Genomic DNA, 26,246 nt, shown 5'->3' with positions numbered 1-26,246 from the left:
TCCTAATTGTTACGACAAATTTCAAACCATCTCTAAACCTTGTTTTTGTTTACTTTATCGCCGGTGGTGTATCGAGAATGAATCCCTTAACGTAAGATTTATTTATTTCACATTTTTTTTTATATAATACATTTTTTTCATACATTTTTTATTTAAAGGATATGGACAGTGCTTATTGAATTTTATAATTTTTTAATAAAAGAAGTGTTTTATTTGAGTAATAACTGCTAAATTCAGGGGGTTTCCTAACCCAATATTGGATCGCAGTTCAAATCTACAAACAGCCAGGAGCTCTTGTGTAACGATCCAAACTTGATCCGCAGGGCAGGCCCTTCATTTGGGGGGGGGGGGCCCGGCTGTTGAAAATACACTAAAAATGGTACACACACACACATACATACATACATACATACATACATATATATATATATTGAGTACATGTTCCTTGAAAAAAGTTGAAATGACGGCCCTGTGTCGCAGGGTCTACCTAGATGAGTCCTTCAAATTCATAGTCGGTTATAAATGCACTTATTGCGTCAGTGGTTTCATTCATTTCGAAGAATGAACAGTCCCATGGGTCGTAAAGCTGATCTGGTTGATTTCGGGTCGCGACTGAAAAGGAATCTACAATATTTTAGCACAGTGCTAAAGATATTGAAGTGAACTACACTGTATAGGCATACGTATTAGCGAAGTGATTCCCATTTTATATACGTGGCACACTTCGATGGCAGCATCTGTCATATAATGTTTTATGGCATTTTGGGATTCCGTGAAACCACTGGTTTGAAATGCCAGTTCTGTAATTACATTCTATATTACTTGATTTCCGAGGTAGCTCGTGGCACCCCCTCATTGCACATGGCTCGAGAATCTTTGTAGTGACAATGACAAAAATGTTTTCAATAATTCTGTATTCACTTAACGACATTTCTTCAGTGAAGCCACTGATTTGTGTCAAATACCTGAAATTTTGAGAAAGGATACGTAATACAGTGAAAATCTTATATAATAGTAATCGCCTATATAACAATAATACTCTCTAGTCTCTATGCATTTTTTTATAATGTTAATCTATAACGCTAGCTATATAATCTATATCTCCAACTATACGGTATGTTTCTTCACTCTAGTGAGTATTGTTATATGGTGTTTCAAGCCGTAATTTAATTCATGCATCCCACATAACACTTTTTTATTGGGTAAGGACCCCCATGTTTTTCTAACAATTTAGTTCCAGTGATCCATACAAGTTTGAATACAAATACAAGCGCAAAGTCTGCAACAGGCAAATTGCCCAACGAGGTGGTTGAAAAAAGATAACTATAAAAACATGGATGTTAAATATAACCAAAATGCAGCAACCCAATATTAAAACTTATTTCATGAAAGAAAAAACTATTAATTAATACTATATAATACATATCCCATACAAGATTATGGTTTTCTTATCTGAGTATGGATAGCTTCTTGATCTATTCTATTATGTTTATAGTACTTCTTTTTAAATTTGTCAATTCATACCTGGAGGCAAACTATTCCATTTATTGACAACCCTATTAGAGAAAAACTCCCTGTGACATCAAAACCTGGAGTTGTCCCTTATTAAATGATAATGGTCTTCCCTTTATTGAAGCAGTTGATTGAAGGTGGTTATTGACAATAACTCATGGTCCATCCTATCTATCCTGTTGAAAATTTTAAACACTTCAATCATATCTCCCTGACACTTGCGTTCCTCCAATGTAAAAATATTCAAGCAATCGTCTTTCTTCATAGCTCAAGTTTCATGTGCCAACAAGAGTACGCATAGTTATTCTCTGCAACTCCCAAGTCTAGGTCCCTCTGTAGGTATGGGCTCCAAAACCTTACACATACTCCAGTCCATAGGACAAACTGAGCGAAAACTGGACAACCACTCGAAAAGTGGAAGAATGACTTTAGGAGAATCCAAAGAGACCTTTTTAAGAATGAAATATCTCTCTCTCTCACTCGAGCATTCTATTATATTTTTTAGGCCCTGCTAAACAATGTTCAGAAAACCTGAGTTGTTCGTCCATGAGAATTCCTGAATCAGTAATCCTAGTTGCATCTGAGATAGTAATACCATTCAACTCGTAAGTCGAATGGGTTGTTTGAACCAAAATGAGCGACCATGCACTTAACGCTAAAGATCATGCTCCATTCATTAGCCCATGCTGCAATCATATTTAAGTTAGTCTTGAGTATCTCCCTATCATTTAGATTCCTGATTACCCTTATTCGCTTCACATAATCTACAAATTTGCTAACAATCCCATCGATGCCCTGATTGAGTTTATCGATAAATAATGAAAAAAAGTATGGGCCCTAGGACACTACCTTGAGGGACTCCACTCTTGACTTCTGTCCAATCAGAAAATTTCCTGTTCACCATAACCTGTTGTGACCTATCTCTCAACCACGATTCTATTCAATTGAACAAGTTGCTCCCAATCTCATGTAAACCCTTCGAAAGTTTACCATGTTGGACCTGATTGAATGCCTTCTGAAAATCAAGCTAGACGACATCATTGTTTTTACAAGATATACGGAAGACTGGATGTTGTGAAGATATTTATTATTTGAGATGTTAATTTTTTAAGGAAGGAAAAAACTCATCTCTGCCTCTACCGGGAGTCGAACCCGGGTCCCTCGATTGCTCTGACCACTAAGCTACAGAGGAGATTTTCCTTCGCTAGAGCGTATATGTGCCAAACAAATTAACATCTCAAATAATAAATATCTTCACAACATCCAGTCTTCCGTATATCTTGTATTAACAAGTGGAGAGCAACATTCATGTCATATATATAGCCATCTGGTGGCTTGTCGTCCATGAGCTATTAGCTGATCGGTTCACCGTCCATTGCACGGTTCCGTTCGGCACATATACGCTCTATTGAAGGAAAATCTCTATCTCCTCTGTAGCTTAGTGGTCAAAGCACTCGTCCGGCAATCGAGGGACCTGGGTTCGACTCCCGGTAGAGGCAGAGATGAGTTTTTTCCTTCCTTAAAAAATTAACATCTCAAATAATAAATATCTTCACAACATCCAGTCTTCCGTATATCTTGTATTAACAAGTGGAGAGCAACATTCATGTCATATATATAGCCATCTGGTGGCTTGTCGTCCATGAGCTATTAGCTGATCGGTTCACCGTCCATTGCACGGTTCCGTTCGGCACATATACGCTCTATTGAAGGAAAATCTCTATCTCCTCTGTAGCTTAGTGGTCAAAGCACTCGTCCGGCAATCGAGGGACCTGGGTTCGACTCCCGGTAGAGGCAGAGATGAGTTTTTTCCTTCCTTAAAAAATTAACATCTCAAATAATAAATATCTTCACAACATCCAGTCTTCCGTATATCTTGTATTAACAAGTGGAGAGCGACATTCATGTCATATCATTGTTTTTGTCTTTTCCCAAATCCTTAGTCACGAATAAAATGATATCACTTTTCTTTTTCATGGTAATAGTAGAATCATTAGGAATCATGGAGTAATTTCTCTCTCAACCAAGCTTTTTATACATATGAATGGAGACTTGCTCAAATAATTAGCTTACTGAGCAGGCTTTACAAAAGTGATGCCATATCAGCTTAATTTAGTGAAAATGTGATACATAAACTCATCTAAGAAGCTAAAAATTTTGAGAATTAAAGTTCTCTTCAGTGTTGATCCACACTAGTCAAGCTTAATACTGGTGTAACGTGTGGAGCTCATGAGTAGCGTATCTGCAGCTTGTGGATACACTGAAGAAGTTTTTGGCAAGCTGTTTATTATTTAAATATGATACAGAGCAGTATCAGTTGACTGCTTGTTTTTTTTTTCTATGATTGATGCTTGACTTCTGTATCAGGACCACTACTAGTTGGTAGCAGGCGGGTCTGGTTTCCCTGGGCGTTGGACCCCGGGAGGGGTGCCGAACTAATTTTGCAGGGCACCAAAATATGTGCTGGCCCCAGCTGACAAAGTAGGTCTATCTAGTTCCAGCCCTGTTCCAGATTCTTGTCTGACTAAGAGATGGATACATGGTTTTGTCAAATAGGGTTTTCACTATTTGACATTTTTTGCTCGAATAGTGTTGTTAATAAATGGAATAGTTTACCCTCTGGAGGCGGGGGGGGGGGGGTAGTAAATTCCAACACAATGACACATTTAAAAAGAAATACAATAAATATATTGGGGTAAATTCAGAAGCTATCCATAGTTATAATAAGACAACCATAAGTATATTTATGGGCATTATATAATATTTTACCGCGTATGTATATTGTTTCTAGTTTTTGTAATTGGGTTGCTATATTTTAGAAATATGACATCCATATTTGTTATAGGCATCTTTTTCTCAGCCACCTTGTTGAGCATTTTGCCTGTTGTGGCTTTGTACTTGTCAACTGTGAGCTATGTAAATATTAATGCTCGTTCGACTTCACTTTAATTTTTTGGATCATTCTTTTCCCGAATTCCCTCTCCCATTTGAATTCTCCCTCCCCATGGCAAGTTTCTGCACGTAAAGCCTGGAGTGGTGGTGGGCATAGATAAAATGAGCTCAAACAAAAACCAAGTTTGAATCTGGTTAGCACTAACAAAAACCAACTTTTATATGAATATTTTTTTCCCCTGAAGGAATTCATTGATGCTGGTAATACATCATAGAATTGCGTTTATCATAAAAGTATTAGAGGCTATTTTAACTAAGATTTGTTCAGTGAATTCAGGTTTCTAATTTTTTTTTTAGTTTGCTTTATGAAAAAAAAGAAGAAATATTTTGTGTTTAATTTTTGCCATAACCTTCATTAACTTTAGTATAGTGAGATGTGTGAAATTGCTGAGAATTTCATTTATTGTTGATCATGATGTTAAATGGAGATTTTATTTATTTCAGAAATGTGAAAAATATAACCAAGTTGAATGAACTGGAACTGGACCGCGGTCTCATCAACAAGTCATCATGGCATGATATGTATAAAGACAGTGCCTGGATATTTATTGGTGGATTAGCGTATGGCATGACTGAAGGAGATGTTTTGGCTGTATTTTCCCAGTAATTATTTCTCCCCAGAAATATACTTAGTATTTTTTATAGATTCTAAATCAGGGATGGCTAACATTTTTTCCAAACAGTGCCACAATAAAGATAGTTTTCAGTGTGCTCACCACTTTATGAAATGAACACGCAGACCCCTACACTCCGTTTTTATGAGATATGAGCATTCTCCCCATTCTTACAAAATATTGTTCCTCTGTCCTCTTATTTTCATAAAAATGTTCATTTTGTCACTCTTTTGAGTTCTTAATTGTTTTTATTTTTGAGTCGTGTCGAGGATTAACCACCCTTGTTCTAGATGTTTAGAAAATCTCAGTTTTAATGCTTCATGGCGATTTTTTTTTTTTTTGTAACAGAGAATGCTTGAAACCCAGATATTATGTGAAGAATTCTGAAAACTCTGTCCTAGACTAAATATTTTAAACTGGATGCATTTGCAAAATTTATAAATCCTTTCCACAAAATAATTAATATTGTGTAGACCAGAGCTTGAAAAATCCCAGGTCACAACGGCGACTAAAAAATTTGATATTGGCTTCTGAAATTAACCAAGTCCCAGGAAAGCAAAAACAGCGCCCCTGAGACAAAGGTTTTTCGAAAATATTCTTTGATAAACAGCTCTGGGGAGCCGGCAGAGCTGAAGCTCGTGGATAAGCATTGAATGGGGGAGCGCTGCAGGTGGAGAAAGAACCCTGGCATATGTATTTGTTTTTATTTTATTTCTCATAAAAGAGCATGTGATAAAATTAATTTTCAGGTTTTCCTGTTTTTAATCTTGAAAATTTAAAGAATGTCCCACACATCGTATAAAAGTTATGATGCAGATCCAGAGAAGCAGGGTTTGAGAAATACGAGGTTGCCATGGCGAGTAAAAAAATTAGAATTTAGTGCTAAAATCGCTTATACATGCATGATAAGTAAATTAGAGTAGGTACAGCACAAAATTTTCAGAAAAAAGGTCTAGTCAGCAAATCTGTTAATGTAAAAAGGGATCCCAATGTCCGAGATAAAAAAAATACCCATTATTTTGGATCGTTTTCCCCAGAAAAAAAAAATATTTGTTTTCTATGAAATTTGGATGCAGCCTATTTTTTATTTTTTTTCCTGATTTGCCAATCCCTGCAGAGAAGCAAAAAATATCGGATAAAAATTTATTCTTGTTTCGAAAAATACAGCATATGTGTTCATCCATATGACCTCTACTCCCATTAAATCACCTCCAACACCCATGATCCCGGATCTGCACTTCGTCTATAATCTGCACCTAGTAAGAGTCTCATTAAAACTTTAATTTCATTACTAATTCCTTTTTTTGAAAATACAGCACTCTGAAAATTATGATAATCTTTTTGCGTATACAGTGAAACCCAAATATAGACATTTTTCCATTTAAGAAGTCTTATTTCCAGATTCTTGATTTTACTTTCCATACTGAAATCCCATTTCCTGTTTAAAAAGTTTTATCACTCTATTTCTTTCTGTTTCATGGTTCTGACCATGATATCGAAATGAAATCCACTATATTCGATATTACTACTAAACCACATATGCACTTCGTCCATATTCCTCTATGACAGGAGTGCACAACCTTTGGCCCACGGGCCAAATGTGACTCGCCAAAGGCTAGCGAGTTGTTCCAGTGAAAAAGTCTCTGGCCCACGAGTGGCAGAGAGTGTGCATATTTGGCCTGCGGATTGAAAAGGTTGTGTACCCCCTGCTATATGGAATTTATAATAAATGTCTACGTTGTTGGAATGTGTGTACATGTTAGGAACCCAATGTGAAGTTAGTTTCTTAGGAATGCTTGTTATGTGTTCAAATATTGCTGCCATCTTTCTTCTGAATTTCTTTTTACATGCAAATTGTTTCTTGCAGAGATTGATTATTCAAATTTTTTTCCTTCATCAACTAATCAATTTGTATTTTTATCTTTTAATTGTAAGGTATGGAGAAATTGTTAACATCAATTTAGTTCGGGACAAAAAAACTGGAAAAATTCGAGGCTTCTGTTTTTTATGTTACGCCAATCAGAAGAGCACTGTTTTGGCTGTTGATAATTTCAATGGAATGAAGGTTCGTATTCCAATGCTTCTGTATTTGTTACATGCAATTTTTAATATTAATAATAAAAAAAACCATATTCTAGGTTCCATTCATGAATTCATGCTAAAAAATTTCCTATGAGGAATCAGTGAGGGTGTTCCCCTGGTGGTAACAGTTTTCTTGTAATAGTTAGCTTTGGTGTATCAAATAACATGGAAAATTGTGCTTTTAGAAATATATTGGAACACATAAGATGGTAGGCCGTATTTTTCAATGTGTGAGAAGTTTATGAGCAGTGAAAAGAGTAAATATGTTTCTTTATTACACATTTTCAGCTTTGCGGAAGAACCATCAGAGTGGACCACGTTCATAGTTACAGGGTTCCGAAGGAACATGAAGATGATGATGAGATGACAAAGAGGCTGGTAGCTGAAGGTTGTGCACCAAAATCTTTGAAATTACCCTCACCTACACCCGAAGTTGAAGAATGCCCCGTCGAAAGCAAAAAAATCAAGAAAGGTTGATTGAAGTTTATTATGCTATTTTATTTTACTGAATAAGAATTTGTGATTTGTTTATGTTGTATATGTAATGCTTAACTCTTTCCAGCACGCTACCCTTTAAAGTTGGAATTTCAAAAAAAAAAAAAAAAAAAAAAACTTTAGGCCTATCTATTCAGACCTAGAGGAGTATGCAAGTATAATTTTATAAAGATTGCACATACGGCTTTAATTTGTGTGCAATTCAAGACAGATTTTAGTCAAGCTTTCAATGTAAAAAGTTGAAACTTATCCAGAATAAAAAGATTAGTGTACAGCCAACAAAATAACAGAATTTTTTTTTCCAGAAATCTGTTTTATGTCCAAAAAAAAAAACTGAAATTCAAATTCATTTATTTAGTTTTTGAAAAATAAAGGTTTTAAAAAAAGGCCAAAAGTATGGGTCAGCTTGTGTGGAGCTGTTAATGAAGAAGGTTCAAAGTAATCTCTAAATTTTCATTTTATTTATCATTTATTTTCAAGTCAAGAAGAAGACAAAAAAAAAACCTACTGATAAAAATCTATTAATTTAGATGATTTCAACAAATTTTGAGTTTTAGGCTATAAGTCAGTGCTTCTCAAATTATGTGTCACAGCTTCTAAGGGCATCGTTGACCTTTATTTGGGGCATCATGGTGAGATGGCAATATTCAGATATGCTTGTTCAGTGCATTGAAGTGGTTTTTTTTTAAGTCTATTCTCTGGGGAGCTGTGGATGAACCTTGACTATGCGTAGGGAACGACAGGTTTGGAAAGTTTCAGAACCACTGATATTAGTTCTTAACTTACCATTGGTGTTGTCAAATGTAAAAAATCTTTAAAAAGTACTTAAATGCAGGAATTGACAAATTGAAAAATATTTAGACACAAGCCAGATTTCTTAGAAGCTGTACAGGGCTGTCTTAAGAGCATACTGGGTACCTGGGCAACATGATTTTTTCTAAGGCGCTCCTTACTTGGCAAGACACGTTTATTTTTGAAAATTTTAACCAGATTTCATTTTTACGAGTATCCCCCTGTACTTCAGGCCCATGTGTTAAGATCGCACTGGGGTTGGACAAATCTATTGACAGACATACCTGGTGAAGAAAATTTTTGGTCCTGGTTGTATTTTTTTCATCCGCACGTCAGATGTGAGCATATTAAATACTGATTTGGGCATCTGGTTCAGCTCTAAGCCAATGAAGTCCTGAATTATGTTTTTTCATTACTTTTACAGGACCATAACTTTTTTCTTCTGTTATAAAGACATACTACAATGAAGTCAGAAAATTTTGTTCATACTTGCATTCCAATAACATATAATTTTAGGGGCCGATACCAATTTCATAGTCATCATGATGGCCTGGTATCCAGCATTTGTGTAGCCCTGCTTAGATGTTCCTGTTAAATTTCATCAATAAACCCTTAAACTGTTTCTATTGCTCATACATGATGAGATTAGGATATTGCTCCAATCTCTCGAGAGGAGTCTCGATGCCAAACAGAAAAGAAAATTTTTCTCATTCTCACATACGGAGGATATACCTCTAACTATTTGCAATTGAAGGGTCAAAGTGTTTGCAAACCTCATGTTATAACTTTGAAACTGTACTAAAATGCTATTTTTGATCATGTTTCAGGAAAGGAAAAAAAGAAGAGAAAAAGGTATTCTTCCTCATCGTCCAGCTCTGAAACAGACAGTGAATCTTCAAGCTCAGATGCTGAACTGAAAATCAAAAAAGAAAAATATGATCCAGGGTATGAAAAATATGCATCAGCAAGCACGTCTACTGCACATAAAAATTTCAGAAAAAAGGACAGAATGTCTCATAAAACTAAGCATAAAAATCAAGATCCTAAAAAAAAATCCTCCAGAATACCAGAATATTCTGATGGGGAACACGAACATCGGAACAAAAAAATTTCATTGCAGCAAAAACGAAAGTCAAAATCTGAAGAAAGTCAGTCTAGTGTGTCTTCCGAGCCAGATGGAACAATACATTCACATGCAAAATACAAAAGTCCAGAAGCAAGTTATGACTCGAAGAATTCCTACAGTAGTAATTCATCCAAGTACCATCATAAATCTGCTTCTAGTAGAAAAAGACATCAATCAAGCTCCGACGATTCTACAGACAGTACTCAAAATGAAACCAAACACTCAGCACATTCATCAAATTACAAGCATAGGAGAAACAACGAAAAACAGTATTCAAACTCAAAAGAAAAGAATATTGAACGCAAAAAACATGAACACAAACATTATGATACCATTAGAGTAGAGGATTCGCATAAACATAGGCATCGTGATGACAGGTATAGCAAAGATGAACAGCACAGATCCAGTGATAGAAGAAAATCACACCATTCTCGTTCTCAACACTGAAATTGGAACAATTTTTACAAAATCTGCTATTAAAGTTTGTACAAATGCAGTATGTACTATTTTTGAATATATATATATAAACTCACTGATGTGTTCTCAGTACCATCATTCTATTAATTATGAGTACTTTTATGGTGGAGATACGGGGTGGGGGGCATCATCAAAGGTAAAGCAGACTGGTTTGATGTATTTGCATACATGTGAATTGACATCATTGTCATTATGCTCCCCCAGACTTTCAAATCGTCCATCTCCACCTATGGAGAGGTGTGAATATAAATTGTGTATTTTACTGGTACACTAAAAATAAGGGAGTGACAGGTTTATAATGCCACGACAAATCATTTTAACTATTGCAGTAGAAAATTCAACTTTAATTACTTAATCATAATACACAGAAAATAGAAATGAATTTTTTCCATGAATTGTTATTTATACAAAAATAGCCACGTTTTCAAGACAAATAAATTCATTTGGTCGAATGGTTGACGCGTTTTGGCTCTTCAATGGAGAGCCATCATCAGGACCTCGTGGTCAGAATTCACACGAATTAGTCGTGGAGGGGTGATGTTTACGTCTGGTCATCCGAAGAGTTCACCTTTGTATTTGCTGCGTCTGAGTGGTCTTTGGATGCGAATTGGGGAGCCATCTGTTGCAAAGTGTTGAAAGTTTTGTCACGACTGATGTTAATGAAGCCTGTCCAAGCTGACGAAATAGGTGGCTTTTTTCTTCCATCATTAACAAGGAAATTCTGGCATGTTCTGATGAAGTATCCCTCGAGAAAATTCAATTCGGAATTGTGTGTTGCTTTTTTAAAAACAAACGCTTTATCAAAATCAAAATAATGTGAACGTTGCCAACAGTGTCGTGCAATAGCCGAACTATCCGTCTGTCCCTTCTCAACATGCTTTCGGTGTTCGAGAACTCGAATATTTAGATTTCTCTTAGTTTGGCCAATATATCCATTTTCGCAATTCTTGCATGGGATAAAGTAGATATCAGATTCTTTGAAGGGTGAGATAGGATCTTTCAGATGGGAAAAGGCGAATATATTTGTTGGCTGGAATATTGTATGGAAGTCAAATTTCTTTAAGATAGAAGAGATCATGAAACTTGAAGAATCGAATGGAAGAACAACGGGATTAGAAAACTGTTTTGAGTCAGCTGGGAGTAGGTTCGTGGTGCATGTCTGGGTCATTTTTTTGAGGATCTTGTCGATGATAAAAGGTGAAAAACCACAATTAGAAGCGATGTCACGAAGGATATTGAGTTCATTCTGGAGGCAGGCTGAATCACTGCAAAGTTTTAGTGCTCGATAAACAAAAGAAGAAAATGCCGAAAGTTTCTGATTGGGAGGATGAAAGGATTTTGCATGAGGTGGCATGGAGATAGCGAATGGCTTACGGTACACAGATGTACAAAATTCAGTGTCTGTCTTTTTAATGAGCACATCGAGAAAAGGCAGCATATTATTTTTTTCTATTTCATAGGTGAATTCAATATGTGGGTCAATAGAATTCATAAAACTGAGCCTGGCTTTAAGACTTTAGAAAACCTTTCACTCATACAAAAAAAAAAAACAACATAATAATGCACCTCCCCCTCCTCTGTAGGGTTCAAGGTGTTTGGTTAATCGCCCTTGAACTTATGTTGGTTTAAAAATTAGGTCACTAAATTACTCTGCCCTGCAGCAATTTGTTTTCGTGCAGTCTTTGAATATTAATTTCACATCTGAACATTGGGTACCATTTACTGACTGACTAGAGAATATAGGAAAAAGTAAGATTTCCAACGTCCTCCTTTCTGATGTCATTTTAAGCATCCTCCTTACATTTTATGGTTTGTGTGGGGGGCATGATAACGTTAATATATAGACACTGAGAAACCTCGCTACAATGATAAATATCTCCACAACAATAGTTTTTCAAGCTTTGTTTGGAAACTTTTTCCCTCCTAATGTTAAATTGTTGCCTCTTGATAATCACTATACAAAATGATATTTTTTTCCATGGAAATTTCATACTGCCCAAATACAGTAGGTAAAACATTTGTTCATATCATACAAATTACCAAACAAAGAGAAAATTTCCATAGTACTCAGAAGAATTTCTTGTCCATGTGACATCAATGGTGCAGGATTATCATATGCCAATTTTTGGTCGGAGCTAGGTAGAGAGAGGTCACAGTATTGCCCGCATAAACACGCAAAATTTATCAATACGACCAGTTTTAAACTTGAATAAGCTGTTAGAAGCAGCAACACACAATATTTACAGATTGATTGATGTACACAAATTTATTCACCAAAAAAAGAAAAAAATATTGAGCTTGTAAACTGAAAATAATGGAAATTTTTAAATTTTGTTTTTCACTTCTAAAAGATATCATTCATACTAGAATCAAGAAAATCTTTATAAATAGCCATGAACTTGGCTATAAATGCTTCTATATGGAATATCGCTTTGTTGCCCATCTGTAGGCGATGTTCATAAAATGCTGCAAGTTTAGTCACTTCTCCTTTCAGTTGCCCATCACAGTTTGAAACGAGTTCTTTCAGTAGAACCTGTAAAATCACACAATTGAAAGCTTTGTAAAAAAACAATTTATAAAATCACTACGTACAGCTGATGCTCGTTTTCATGAACCTGTACGGACTTGATAATTAGTACGTAAAATCAAAAGTTCCTAAATGGGAGAGACGATGGTAAAAAAATGCGGGAAATAAAAAATGAGTTAGTCATTCCCCCCTTTATTGATGATTTCCATAAAAATCATTTATTTTTGTTTGCTTCATTGCAACATTTTAGTATATATAAGATTCCATAGAATTGATGTAGGATAAAATTTCACGAGAATTTTATTTCTCTGAAGTATTTTCAGGATAGCGGAATGTCACTGGAATCACTAGCCACAGGAACGATCTTTTGCTGATCTTTGATTTGAGGACTCAATGTGATTTTTTGAATCCCATACTTTTTGGCAATTTCTGTCTTTGTGTAAGGGAGAAAGAGAGTTGGCACACATTAATTTCATTCAAAAAAATTTTTTTTTTTCTCCTCTCTCTTCCTTTATTTTCTCTTAGTTAAGGTAATAATGAACTGAGAGGCAGCTAGAAGAATAAAATAACTGAAAAAAATAGCGGAAGAAAAACAAAGTTTGCAAAATAGATTTTAACATTAACTCTACGGCATGTTGTTTGGGACAGAAGACCAGTTCTTAAAAGAGAGCATGTTTATAAATTAGAGGTTTGCAAAATCGAGAACTGACTGTATTTCCATATTTAAACAACTACCACAATTTCAAATACACAGCAAAACACTTTTATAATGAAACCAGAGGAAGGTGCTGTTACAAGAGGTATTATTATATACAGAATGCATATACACGGAAAAGTGCAGTGAGAATTGTCACATCATCCCTCTTATGTCAGAGACATGAATGTGCAAAAATTTTCACTTTTTGGGTTGGATCACTTATTTTGTTATCTAAGTTTTACCAGAGATGCAATTGTGGTTTCTGGTAAAACTTAAAAAAACTTAACAAAGTTCCCAAAAATTTAACCAAACATTTTAGGAAAATAACATCCAGACGTACATATTCAAACGTCATTTCTCCAATTTTTGAAATTTGCACATTCATGTTTCTGGCATAAGGCGGGGGAGGATTTTCACATATAATCTGCATATATGAATTTAGTTCTTTTGCGAAAAACTTTCCTGCTCCATTGTCCTGATGTGACCAATTATGAAATGTTAAAGGCATATCTACACAAGTGTACGTGGGGTTCAGCTTTTCTTTTCTGCCCACACACAAATTGGTTATGACTGTGATTGTCAGTTTTCTACGACACAAGTTCTGGAGAAGTAGAGCAAGTTTCTTTGATATACTAATCACATTCTGATCCTTGCAAATGGTCATTTTGTAGCTTGTCTCATAAACAATTGTAACCTATAATCTCATTCAAATTATGCAAGGGCTCAGCAAACTGCTCACAGATACCATATAGGGTGCATGCGTGTTAGCACTTTTCTACATTTATAAAGCCATGTTTCAGATCAAAATTTCATTTGACATAAAATTTAGAAGAAACTCCGGACCCACCGGAGCTACAAATATCAAATTTGATCAACAGTTTTGTTTCATAACATAAAGACTCACTAAGAAGGGTGAAATCCGACCGTCAAGAGGGGGGGGGGGGAAGTTTCAAAGGTTACATATTGAAATCATGCTGAATAAAAACTGCTGAAAATATAGTCATAAAATTTGTTCAGAAGTTTTACTTCATGATGTAAAGATAAACCAAGAAGGGCTTTTTCAAAATTCAGCTCCTAGTGGGTCGAAAGAAGATTCACCAGTGAAGAATATTTAGTACTAATTTATCCTTACAGGTATTTATCATTAAGTAAAGTAATGATAAGATATGCTTACCTTGAAAATGACGTCATTAGGAATTAAATGGGAAATGAGTTCATATATTCTTCCCCTGACTTCAAAAAGCCTATTAAAAGAAGAAACAATCTTATTTGAGGATCAGATTCAATTTTATCTTTTAATATCGCAATGACCTATTAAGTCATGTTTAGAGACATGATTTACATCATAAATTTTGCAAATAAAAGAACCCAAATTTTAAAAAATAAGTTCAATCTAAGAATTTTGCATTCATTCATTCGTAAAAATAATTCAATTAGAAACTTTGCATACATTTAATCTACAAAATAAAATTTTAAAAGAGAGTCAAGAATTTTGCTTCTCCCACAAAAAAATTTTGAAATAAAAAATTTTGGGCTCATCTGCAAAAACATTTTTCAAATCAAAAAAATTTTGCATTCCTTCAAAAAAAAAAAAATCTATTCATGCCATGCCAATGCAGATAATTGTGTTTCTCTTTGAAAGCCAAGCCAGTCCGCAAAGATATTTTTCAAATGAAAAATTTCGCATTAATTCGGCGAAAGGAACTAAACTAATGACACACTTTTTTTTATAGTTTAATTACTCAAATATTAAGGTACTGTTCATAGGTGAAAGTTCTAGAATTAAGTGCTCAGCAATATCAATAAATATTTTCGCTTCAAAAAGTGTAAATTATCATGATTTTTCAGAAAAGTGGTAAAAATCAAATTTTGATATTTATTGCATTTATCTTGCAAAATATGAAAATTATCTTTACTTTATCCCTAGTTATGCTACACTGAACAAGTGACTAAATAAAATTGGAATGAAATATGATGAAAACTAGAAGCAAGAACTTTTTTTTTACACAAAAAAAACCCCATTATTCTAGATATTTTTCAGTTGGTTTAGTTCATTATATTAATTGAATTAGCAACATCTATGGCCTATAGGTTTTTAACAGCAGGCTGATGCGAAGATATATTTAGGTAAGAGAGAAAATTTAACTGCCCTCGCTTTCCCCGCAGGCAGTTGAATTCTTTCTTTCCTAAATATATCTTTGCATCAGCCAACTGTTAAAAACCTTCAATATGGCCGCATGGATAGCGGAGGGTGACATTATCCTCGGAAACATGTGTTCTACTTTATCTCGTTGATAAATGAATAAAAAAAACATTACAAATTCAAGTATTTTTAAGATTCTTTTGTCAAAAAAAAAACAAAACAAAAAACAAGATAAGTGATGGCTAAACAGAATACAGAATCTAACAAATATTTTGTCACTGATTTATCAAATTCATACTAAAAATTTAATATCCTCTTAGTACTTTATCAACTTTTTCTTTTCTTTCAAACTGAGCAAACCTCTGGTCTATCGCCATGGGCCATTTACTACCAGATGAGTTGTGCTGGAAGTTTGCATGTGCACCTACCAGTTTGAGAACATATCTAGTGTGATGCATGAATTTTTGTGCCGTCATGTGTATTTAATACTAGGAGTGGAAAGTGGTTATAGCACAGTGGATCCCACTTACAATGTTCAAACTTAGAGCATTTTTAAGTTTTTGGTGTGACTTATTTTCATGGTCTAAACTTTTACTAATCGAGAACTCTCTAATCTTTCTTGAATCATGATTTCCCGTTTAAAGTGTGTGTGTGTGTGTGTGTGTGTATATATCTATTCTATAATATAAAATCACAAACTCACAAACAAACTCGAAAAGGGCCTGTTGCTAAGCAACCGAGTGACGGAAGTGAGTTTTTGAGTGACGGAAATCTGTTACGGAAGTCGGTATTCATATATCGATATTCACATTCCTATTCATATATTCATATATCGATATGATATCATATATCGATATTGGGTCGATATTCACATATCGGGACCCATTTGACCCATCGGGATCATGTTATGTGCATGTACCAAGAGGCTCCTACATCCTACAGCAGAGCCCTTAGGCTGGAATTTAGATTTCGAGCCCCCAAACCAGCTTTTCAGGGGCCCCCTCTGTGATTAATTTATAGTGTGAAAAATCAAAAAGTGATAAGAATCGTTGTGGCCCCTGTCAGCCCTTCCTTTGTGGGGGGGGGGGGGGGGAGGTCCATGCCGAGAGGTATATATATGTATAATATACACACACAACAGCAGTGCTCCCAACACAGGGTCGGGGTACCCGGGGAAGATTTCACATATAAGTAAAAAGTTTTCATTTCCAGGGGCCCTTGATGGATCTCATTGTTTTCTTGCTGCTTTAACATTGAAAAATTTCGATAGCGGAAGCAAAAGATATATCCAGTCTGGGGCCCCACCAAAAGTATGCGAATTGGTGTCCCGGGTAATTGGTTGGGGGCCCTGGATTTTATTCGTTTGTAAAACGAATACAAATGAAAATTTTTCATGGTACTCGCTCCGTGGGATGGCCGACAAGCTTCCAAGTCGGGGGCCCCAAGTTTACAGGTTTCATTTTGGGACCCTGGACGAAACTCATTCTTTTCTGTTGTAGAATTCGCAACAGCGGAAGCCCGAGATAAAGCCAGTCTGGGGCCCCACCAAAAGTATGCGAATTGGTGTCCCGGGTAAGTGGTTGGGGGCCCTGGATTTTATTCGTTGGTAAAACGAATACAAATGGAAATTTTTCATGGCACTCGCTCCGGGGGATGACCGACAAGCTTCCAAGTCGGGGGCCCCCATGTTTACAGGTTTCATTTTGGGGGCCCTGGATTTTATTCGTTGGTAAAACGAATACAAATGAAAATTTTTCATGGCACTCGCTCCGGGGGATGACCGACAAGCTTCCAAGTCGGGGGCCCCATGTTTACAGGTTTCATTTTGGGTGCCCTGGATTTTATTTGTTGGTAAAACGAATACAAATGAACATTTTTCATGGCACTCGCTCCGGGGGATGACCGATAAGCTTCCAAGTCGGGGGCCCTATGTTTACAGGTTTCATTTTGGGGCCCTGGACGAAACTCATTCTTTTCTGTTGTAGAATTCGCAACAGCGGAAGCCCGAGATAAAGCCAGTCTGGGGCCCCACCAAAAGTATGCGAATTGGTGTCCCGGGTAATTGGTTGGGGGCCCTGGATTTTATTCGTTGGTAAAACGAATACAAATGGAAATTTTTCATGGCACTCGCTCCGGGGGATGACCGATAAGCTTGCAAGTCGGGGGCCCCATGTTTACAGGTTTCATTTTGGGGGCCCTGGATTTTATTCGTTGGTAAAACGAATACAAATGAAAATTTTTCATGGCACTCGCTCCGGGGGATGATCGACAAGCTTCCAAGTCGGGGGCCCCATGTTTACAGGTTTCATTTTGGGGCCCTGGACGAATCTCATTCTTTTCTGTTGTAGAATTCGCAACAGCGGAAGCCCGAGATAAAGCCAGTCTGGGGCCCCACCAAAAGTATGCGAATTGGTGTCCCGGGTAATTGGTTGGGGGCCCTGGATTTTATTCGTTGGTAAAACGAATACAAATGGAAATTTTTCATGGCACTCGCTCCGGGGGATGACCGACAAGCTTCCAAGTCGGGGCCCCATGTTTACAGGTTTCATTTTGGGGGCCCTGGATTTTATTCGTTGGTAAAACGAATACAAATGAAAATTTTTCATGGCACTCGCTCCGGGGGATGACCGACAAGCTTCCAAGTCGGGGGCCCTATGTTTACAGGTTTCATTTTGGGGCCCTGGATTTTATTCGTTGGTAAAACGAATACAAATGAAAATTTTTCATGACACTCGCTCCGGGGGATGACCGACAAGCTTCCAAGTCGGGGGCCCTATGTTTACAGGTTTCATTTTGGGGGCCCTGGATGAATCTCATTCTTTTCTGTTGTAGAATTTGCCGAAATCCGAGATACAGCCAGTCTGGGGCCCCACTAAAAATCTGCGTATTGTGTCCCCGCTACTGGATGTGGGGCCCTTGATTTTATTCGTTGTAAAATTGATAAAAATGAAAAATTCTCACAGGGGGGTGTGCGACAAGCTTGCAGGTCAGGGCTTCATGGAAATGTTGGCAGGTTGTAATTCGGTGCCCCTGAATGTATCTCATTGATTTTTGTGGTTTAACATTGTAAAATTTGCAACACATTGGTAGCCCAAGATATATCCAGTGTGGGCCCCTACTGAAATTAAGCGAATTGAATCTGGGGACCCCCATGGGGAAGTTTTCTGGGGATACTTGATGAATCTCATTTGTTTTTTATTGCTTTATTATTATTTTCATTAAAATTCGCTTCTTCAGTAGGCTGGTGCTTTCACACGTCCCTTTCCCCTTTTCCATAGCTAGCTGATGAAGTGGGACGAAATAAACAAGATATGTCCGGGAGAGAAGTGGGGAGGGGGGGGGGGGGTTGGCCGCCAAAGGCGGCAGGGGGGCAGAGCCCCCCTAGTATATATATATTTTCCCACTTACAATATTTTTCATTATGGTTTTTTTTTTAAACATTATAAGCAGGAGCCAATGTATAAACAGAGAAATCTTTATCAATTAAGATTTTTATAGCCAAAACCAACATCGGTATTATTTCTGATATAAAGCTAAAAAAAACCTTGAATTTTTTTTTTGTGTAATTCTACCTTTTTGGACTTTGCTCCTGCACAATGAGATTGGCTGTGTCATGAAGAAATACTTCCCAATCCGGCCGAACAACCTCCTGGTCCGCTGAAAATGGATACCTGAAAATACAAAATCGATAATATAATCTGCTCAATCTCTAATAAGGTATTTAAAGAGACAACAAAATAAAATTCATTTTGTCCTACTATAGTCACTTTATGTTTATTACTTAGAGCATATGCAAGCTGATTCCTCATCTTTCACTAGGATGCTGATCTAGACATATCAATGAGCATGAATTTAAATCACATCATAGCCAGACTACTTACAACAAGGATAGCTAACCTGTACCACAAGCCAGAGGTCTACATTTATTAATTTTTTTCATAAAAATCACATGACTAATTCAAATTTATTCATTACTGCTTCAAAAAAATTAATAATTCAAAATATTGCATGGCTTGAAACCCAATAAAATTCACAAAAAAAATGCATTATTAAAAACCTTGTTTGTGATTACAGAGAACCGTTAATGACTTATTTTCATTACAAGTTTTGAACTGTGTTAAGAAATAACTTGAATTTCATGTATTTTTGACTTCAGCTGCATGCATTAAACATTTTCCTAATTCACAATATAAATTAATAAAATAGAGAGTCCCCCCCCCCCCCCCCCCCAGTCTATACCGATTCGAACACAAGATTATCATAAAAAATACTGTCCATGTATCATGGTCCTGAAACTACAGAACAGAACAAGTGATTTGTTTTTGTGTGGACATTTTTGAGAATTCTTATGCAAACTTACTGTTGGACTCTACAGGCTTCACACATGAGAATAGCTCTTCTCAAGTTTCTACCACTTTGTTCGGCGATCCTTTTAGCAAGTTCCGTTGGTAGGGTTAAACATTCTTTTTTACAAATCTTTTGAAGCACTGCAATAATCTGAAAATGACCAAACAAAACAATACTTGAAAGAGGATTTCTATCAGATTTACAAAATGCAAGTGTAACAAATGTCAAAGTTTACCTGTATTTACTGGATGTAAGCTAAAATTTGAAATTATGATGTAGCCTTCATGTTCAATTAAAAATTAATTTCCCATAAACTGATTACAGCTTGTGTTACTTTCAAAGTCAATTTTTAATTGAGCTTATAGCTAATGCCATGGCTAATATAATATTTTTAACTCTCTAACCTTCTGATATTTTAGGAGATAGTGACCTAAATTTTCTTCACTGCACAATGTTCAATGCTATATTAGTAATGTAACGAAATTCTCAAGGGAAATTTAAAAATACTTTGCCATACATGGAAAACCATGGCATTTCTACAAAAACAGTTTTCTCCCCCAACTGCAACTTATAGTAATAATAATAAAATGGAGAAAAACCTCTTCAATAGTTGGAGATGGAACTCTTATACCGAGACACCTGCTACGAATCGCTGGAATGACTTTGCTACTTGAATTACAGCATAAAACGATCCTACACGTGGCCATATATTTTTCCATGGTACGTCTGAGGGCATGTTGAGCTTCTTTTGTCAATTTGTCCACTTCATTCAGAACTACCACTATAAGATAAAAAGTTGGAGCACTTGTTACTAAATAAAGAGCTATATTTAAACTACAGAGTATCATTAGATTCAAAACAAAATTTATCAATGTAAGAGTGAAAAAAAATCAGAAATTTCCCTATCATAAATTAATACTGTTATATGAAGGTTTCAAAAGATATATTGGATTGGCGATATATAAATAAAGTCAACACTCGTTATAACGAAAAAAAGTAATAAAATTTAACTTCTCCACGTTTTCCAATTGTTGGAATTTCCCTTCCCGTGATAGACTACATGAACAAGGAAACCCCAACTCTTCTGCTTTTATAATTGAATGCAAAGTTTTTAAATAGGGTGAACAAAGTAGAACTAATCTTTGGAATATTCAATGATTCCGCCATTTTATTTTTTGACAACAATTTATAGTCAACTTCTGCATAAATTTTAAATTTGATGTCTCCTGTTCCCCCCCCCCCCCCCCAATTAGTCTATTACCAAACACCAACTCTGGCCATATCGCTATATTGCTATTTACTACTAATAATGAGATGGTGGTCAGCTCAAGCTTGTTAGGGAAAATATCTTCTCTATATCATCCCTCAGGATTGAACTTGGGCTCATGACGGCAACTTTCAGTGCACTTCTAATTTTGGTCACATGACACACAGTTTTCTCTACCCCACGATCAATATTTCTAAAAACTATCAAATTACAGCTTCTTATACAGATGAACAACATCTATGGATACTGAGCATGGGTAGGCAACTATTTTTTTTTCTATACCTGACGTAGTCAAAAACAGGGTCACAGGTCTGTGTTTCAGAATTAATACATATATGTGCTCCGACAATATGTGTTTTAGAATGCAGACAATAGAATACCACTGAAGTGAATGACTATGACATACAGCAGGAGGGTCCTTGGTTTCCCCTGTGGTTCATCAAAGGGTCCTCAGATAAGTGCTAACTGAAAAATTCTGCTCTAGACACACATTGAGGAAAAGCATCCTCTCATATTCTCATGCATCATGGGCCAGTCTTGCCATTTCAGCTGACCTTCTTCATAGTGAACCTCTTAATAAAATTTGTCCATGATGTATTTACTCATTAGATCAGACACAGAAAACCATGTTATCAATTTTATTTCCATCTGAAGTTTCTTGTACATTCTGAAGCTAAGGTACAGCAAAACTTATATTTTTTCCAGTACGTTATGGTAATCATGCTGCAAGACTATGTAGGAGGTTATAAGGTATTCTTCATCAACCCCCCCCCCCCCCCCACGTTGACAAACAATTTCATACTTGAATGTCGTCATCGGTCCATAGTATTCGCTGTGATCCATATCCGTGTGGAAATGCTTTTGCAATGGCTTTCCTATAGTGAGGGCAAAGTAGTGATAAAAAAGTCTTTTCTATTTAGTTCTTCCAGTTGACCGGATTCAAATTTCTTTTTCCAAGAGACTGCCTGAAGGGAATATATGGAAAGCACTACTACTAAACCAGACATGCACCTTGTGCATATTTCTCTGTGGAACTTCTAACGAAATGGTACATGTTGGAATTGTGTGTACATACAATGAACCTTCCGTGAAGTTTGTTTCTGTGTAATACTTGATATGTATAGTGCTGCCATCTGCAATAAAATTTTCAAACTGAGTTTTTCCTCAACTCATAGTGAATGAATAATTGTAACGTTGATCTCTGCAGCGAGACATTTTAACGGGGAGATCGGCCCACATTCACGCCTTGAAGTTGGGAACAGCAGGAAACCAACTGCCGCTGACCACCACTGCAGTGACGGTGGGGTTTGAACCTGGATCCTCGTGATGTAAGTCCATCAGTCGACCACCACAGTCGCTTGCATGGAAAGTACTGTGCATTATAAAAAAAAGTATCATGAGTTGTGATACACATTAGACAGTTTTATTCTAACGTCTCACAATGGCTGAATAAAAAAATACAGCATTTTAGCCTAAAGGCAAAAAAAGAAGTCCTGTTTTCAAATTAAAAAAAAAAAGAAGAAATGATTGATAATTTTTCAGCTAATTGTGTGGGAAGAAAAACAGTTGTTCTGTTTGACCAAACAGGATGTATGGTCATAGTACTTACAAAGCGCTATTTTTGGATATAGTTATCATTAGGTCATTATTATCAGATCCCCCCCATTAAGAGGTGTGGGCTATATTACTATGCACACCTATTAAACTAAAATGTATTAACAATGTTTTTGAAGTATAAAAATCAAATTCATTAAAAACTACAGAATATCTAGGTATTTTATTACTTTGTTTTTAATGAAAACAATAAAAAGATAAAATTTGTATTCATACCTTTGTAATCTTTTTGAGTAGATGCTTCAAGCTGATGTGTTTGAGCAACAGTTTTCAAAAGTTCTTGAATAACAACTCTATCATAGATTCCAGCGTCACTAAATGCACGAAATAAGCAAAGCTCATCACATGCACTCTTCCAACGGCGAATCAAAATGAATACAGAACATAGTTCATTCAATCTCCAGCAACAGAGGACTTGAAGAAGAAAAAAAATTCAGGAAATTACCTTGGATTGACTTCAATGTGATAATTGCTCGAGATTGTTACAACTTCAACTTTGCGTTTGGACTGAGTTGTGAAGATCTGGTGCTCTATCTTTAGTTTTTCTGCTCCTGGACCATAGAGTTCACGAAGGAGGCACATTATTCGAGTCTTTTTCCCAGCTCCTGATGGACCATACACCAACAAGTGAGGGAAGTCACCACCATTGATCTAGATAGAAACATAATTGAATAAATATTATTATTAGACTACTGTACTTACTTCACTGTACATGCACCTTGCGAAAATTCCAATCCGAAATTTCCCACAAATCGATGCATGCCATTTTGCATTGTGTGTGTATATACAAAGTATTCAATAGAAAAAAAAAAATCACTAAAATGAAAGGGCAGTTCAGGCATACGATAATGATCCAAAATTACACAGGAACATAGGTGCACAAGTGCCATCTGGAGCTCGTAGATTCTGCCCTCAAGACTTGATGATTGCAATTACAGTCGAATCCCGGTATAGCGAATGCCAAGAGACTGGAGAAATTGTTTCGTTAAAACGAAATTTCGTTATAAAGGAATTCCAGGATACCTAGCATTGTTCCTATGTAAATTATTTGGGGGATTAGAAAAGTGTTCGTTAAAATGAGATTTTTGCTATAACAGTATTTGTTAAAACGGGATTTGACTGTATTTAACATTGCAAGAAGTTCTGCCAGAAATGCTGTTACTGTTTGTCGCCATATTCGGTTTTAGCACGATGGAGCTTCCACACATTTCAGCAGACAAGTCCGAACACATCTGAAGGTCACATTTCCCGGGCATTGGATTGGTTGTGGTGGACCAATCGTATGGCCACAACAATCACCAGATTTGCCCCTCCCATAAACATTTTCTTATGGTTGTTTTAAATAGACTCATGTATAAAACACATGTTTCATCGCCGGAAGACTCTAGGAAGAATTATTGACTCAGGATGTGTTCGAGATACACCTGATATTTTTGAGGTGTGTCCCCAAAGCAGAATATGAAGAAATCTACAATGTATGTCGCAGAACAATAGTGCCATTGCATAACAATCTGGGAAGTTTAGGAAAAGTGTAGAAAACACTAATATGGGGATTTTTTATTATTATGGGGATTTTACAGAACGTTTCCAGTTAGCCTAGGGCTTGTTGCAGAACAATGCAAAACATTCTGCGGAACAGCTTTGGTATAAGGGACAGGTTGGCGATTTTTGGCGACTTTTTTTCGATCGGGGTTTAAATAAAACCCGAGCATTGTTTAAAATAAAGCCTGGACCGTTGTTTAAATAATAAATCAATCTGGGTTTAAATAAAGCTCAGACCGTTGTTTAAATAATAAAGCGATCAGGGTATAAATAAAATACGGGCACTGTTTAAATAAAGGAAAAAAAAGGGAACAATACAACCTGACTAGCGACGAAAATGTAATCCAAACACTCAGAACAAGCACAAACGACAAAATGGCTGTACGGCTGTTTGAAAATACGCGCTACAACAACTAACGCTGCCTGGCAGAATTTTTCAGAACAGCGACAACCCAGCAGAACAACACCGAACCAGAGTGCGCCAACGATGGCAACTTATCGCCGGAAAAAAGTTGCCAATTTGCCGTGTCCCTTATACCAAAGCTGTTCCGAGTGACCTCACAAGTGACAAAGTGTGTGACGTGTGAGTGATGGCCACTCACTTGATCATTCATATGGTTAGTTACTCACTCATGCAGTCACTCACAATCACCTGCTGCGGTGGTGATTTTTAGTGACCTGAGGATCCAGGGATTGAACCCCACTGTCGCGGTCGGCTGAAGTTGGTTTTTTCTGTGGTTCCCAACTTTGAGGTGCCAATGCAAGCCGATCAACCTACCCCATTAAAATATCTCAATTGCACTTCACTCATAGTTGGAAAATTTGATGGCAGAGAGATGTCAGCACAATATATAACAAGCATTACACAGACACAAACGCTACAGTTAGGTTCACAACACACACTAATTCATTAGAAGTTCCGCACTGGAATATGGACGAGTTACATGTCTGCTTTAGTAGTGGTCACTCACTTAATCATTCATATGGTCATTTACTCAACCATACAGTCACAAAGTCTTACTTACTCATATGGTCACTCACCCACTTGCTGGTTCGGCATTTGGGGGGTAATCACACCTCTGGTTTTAAAAAATACAATAGAAATGGACAAACAAGGTGAAATATATATAAATATGCTACTACCAAAGCCTCGAAGTGGCCAGCCCAGTTGACCCAGCCAATGTCTGAAATTCAGACTTTTGCTGGCCCCTATATGGATCACTAAAATATCGATATTCAGATTCCTTTGATAGTCACCGCAATGTCGATATTCAGATTCCTTTGGCTAATTATAAATGACCATAATTATCATAAAAAATTCACCAACACGGCAATGACAGCAAATCATAGGGATTGATATAGGTATTGGGGCCGGCAAAAGCCCGAATTTCGGACATTGGCCGGGTCACCTGTGCTGGCCACGGGCTTCAGCAGTAACATATATTGAGTATATGTTCTTTGCCCTCCCCCCCACGGAACAAGTTAAAATGACGAGTCAGCTCACTTGGTCACTCATAGGGTCAGGGACGAAATTTCCGCATCCCAATAAAATTCCTAATGGTGGAAAAAATGCTAAGAAACAACTCGGGCTGTCGCCCAGTCAATCTTCCCATGTTGAAGAGAAGGGACATGATAACAAATAATTTATAAAAACCAACGAAAACATAATGCTTTTTGATTATACACACGCACCAATTTCTTCAATCGAGATGATTGCTCTAGATGATAATCTAATTTGGCGAATGTATTCGGTCGATGTTTGTCAACCCACAGAGCCATTTTCCCAATTAATACCAATTTACATGAATCAAAGGAAAATATCAACTTTCATTGGCTTTGTTTACAAATCTGTAAATTCTTCCCGCCTGTAATGTCTTGAGTCAATGAGTTTACTTCACCTTGCAGTGAATGAATAAAAAAAAAAAAACTGAAATCAGAGAAAATATTAATTTATCATGTAAACAGACATAAAATTGTTTTTATACAAAATCTGTATCTTAAATAATGTTTAAATTCACTGAATGTGTGTTTTCAAGCTTCATCTTTATCAACGTAAAAC

The 26,246-nt window shown here is 36.5% G+C and overlaps 2 protein-coding genes across 2 annotated transcripts; one reads left to right on the top strand and one right to left on the bottom strand.

Annotated features, from left to right (window-relative positions):
• The first annotated feature begins 18 nt into the window (after positions 1-18).
• Positions 19-10,122, top strand: LOC149069534 (uncharacterized). Its single transcript, XM_089250187.1, has 5 exons — positions 19-91; positions 4,909-5,067; positions 7,014-7,143; positions 7,449-7,632; positions 9,275-10,122. The coding sequence occupies exons 1-5, from the start codon at positions 78-80 to the stop codon at positions 10,018-10,020; spliced, it is 1,233 nt and encodes a 410-aa protein (XP_089106313.1). The 5' UTR covers positions 19-77; the 3' UTR covers positions 10,021-10,122.
• Positions 10,123-10,373: 251 nt separating this feature from the next.
• RfC38 (replication factor C subunit RfC38) lies at positions 10,374-26,068 on the bottom strand. Its single transcript, XM_089249761.1, has 8 exons — positions 25,880-26,068; positions 23,091-23,296; positions 22,862-22,959; positions 20,364-20,545; positions 19,778-19,914; positions 18,990-19,088; positions 14,449-14,518; positions 10,374-12,583 (listed from the first exon to the last, which is right to left on the bottom strand). The coding sequence occupies exons 1-8, from the start codon at positions 25,964-25,966 to the stop codon at positions 12,395-12,397; spliced, it is 1,068 nt and encodes a 355-aa protein (XP_089105887.1). The 5' UTR covers positions 25,967-26,068; the 3' UTR covers positions 10,374-12,394.
• Between the last annotated feature and the right edge of the window lie 178 nt (positions 26,069-26,246).

Source organism: Pholcus phalangioides, unplaced genomic scaffold (assembly GCF_987345545.1).
Source record: "Pholcus phalangioides strain wild (caught in Gottingen) unplaced genomic scaffold, Ppha-v1.0 ptg000022l_1, whole genome shotgun sequence".
Taxonomy (NCBI): Eukaryota; Metazoa; Arthropoda; class Arachnida; order Araneae; family Pholcidae; genus Pholcus; species Pholcus phalangioides.
The sequence above is the reverse complement of the archived record's forward strand: the minus strand, read 5'-3'. Positions and strand labels throughout refer to the sequence as shown.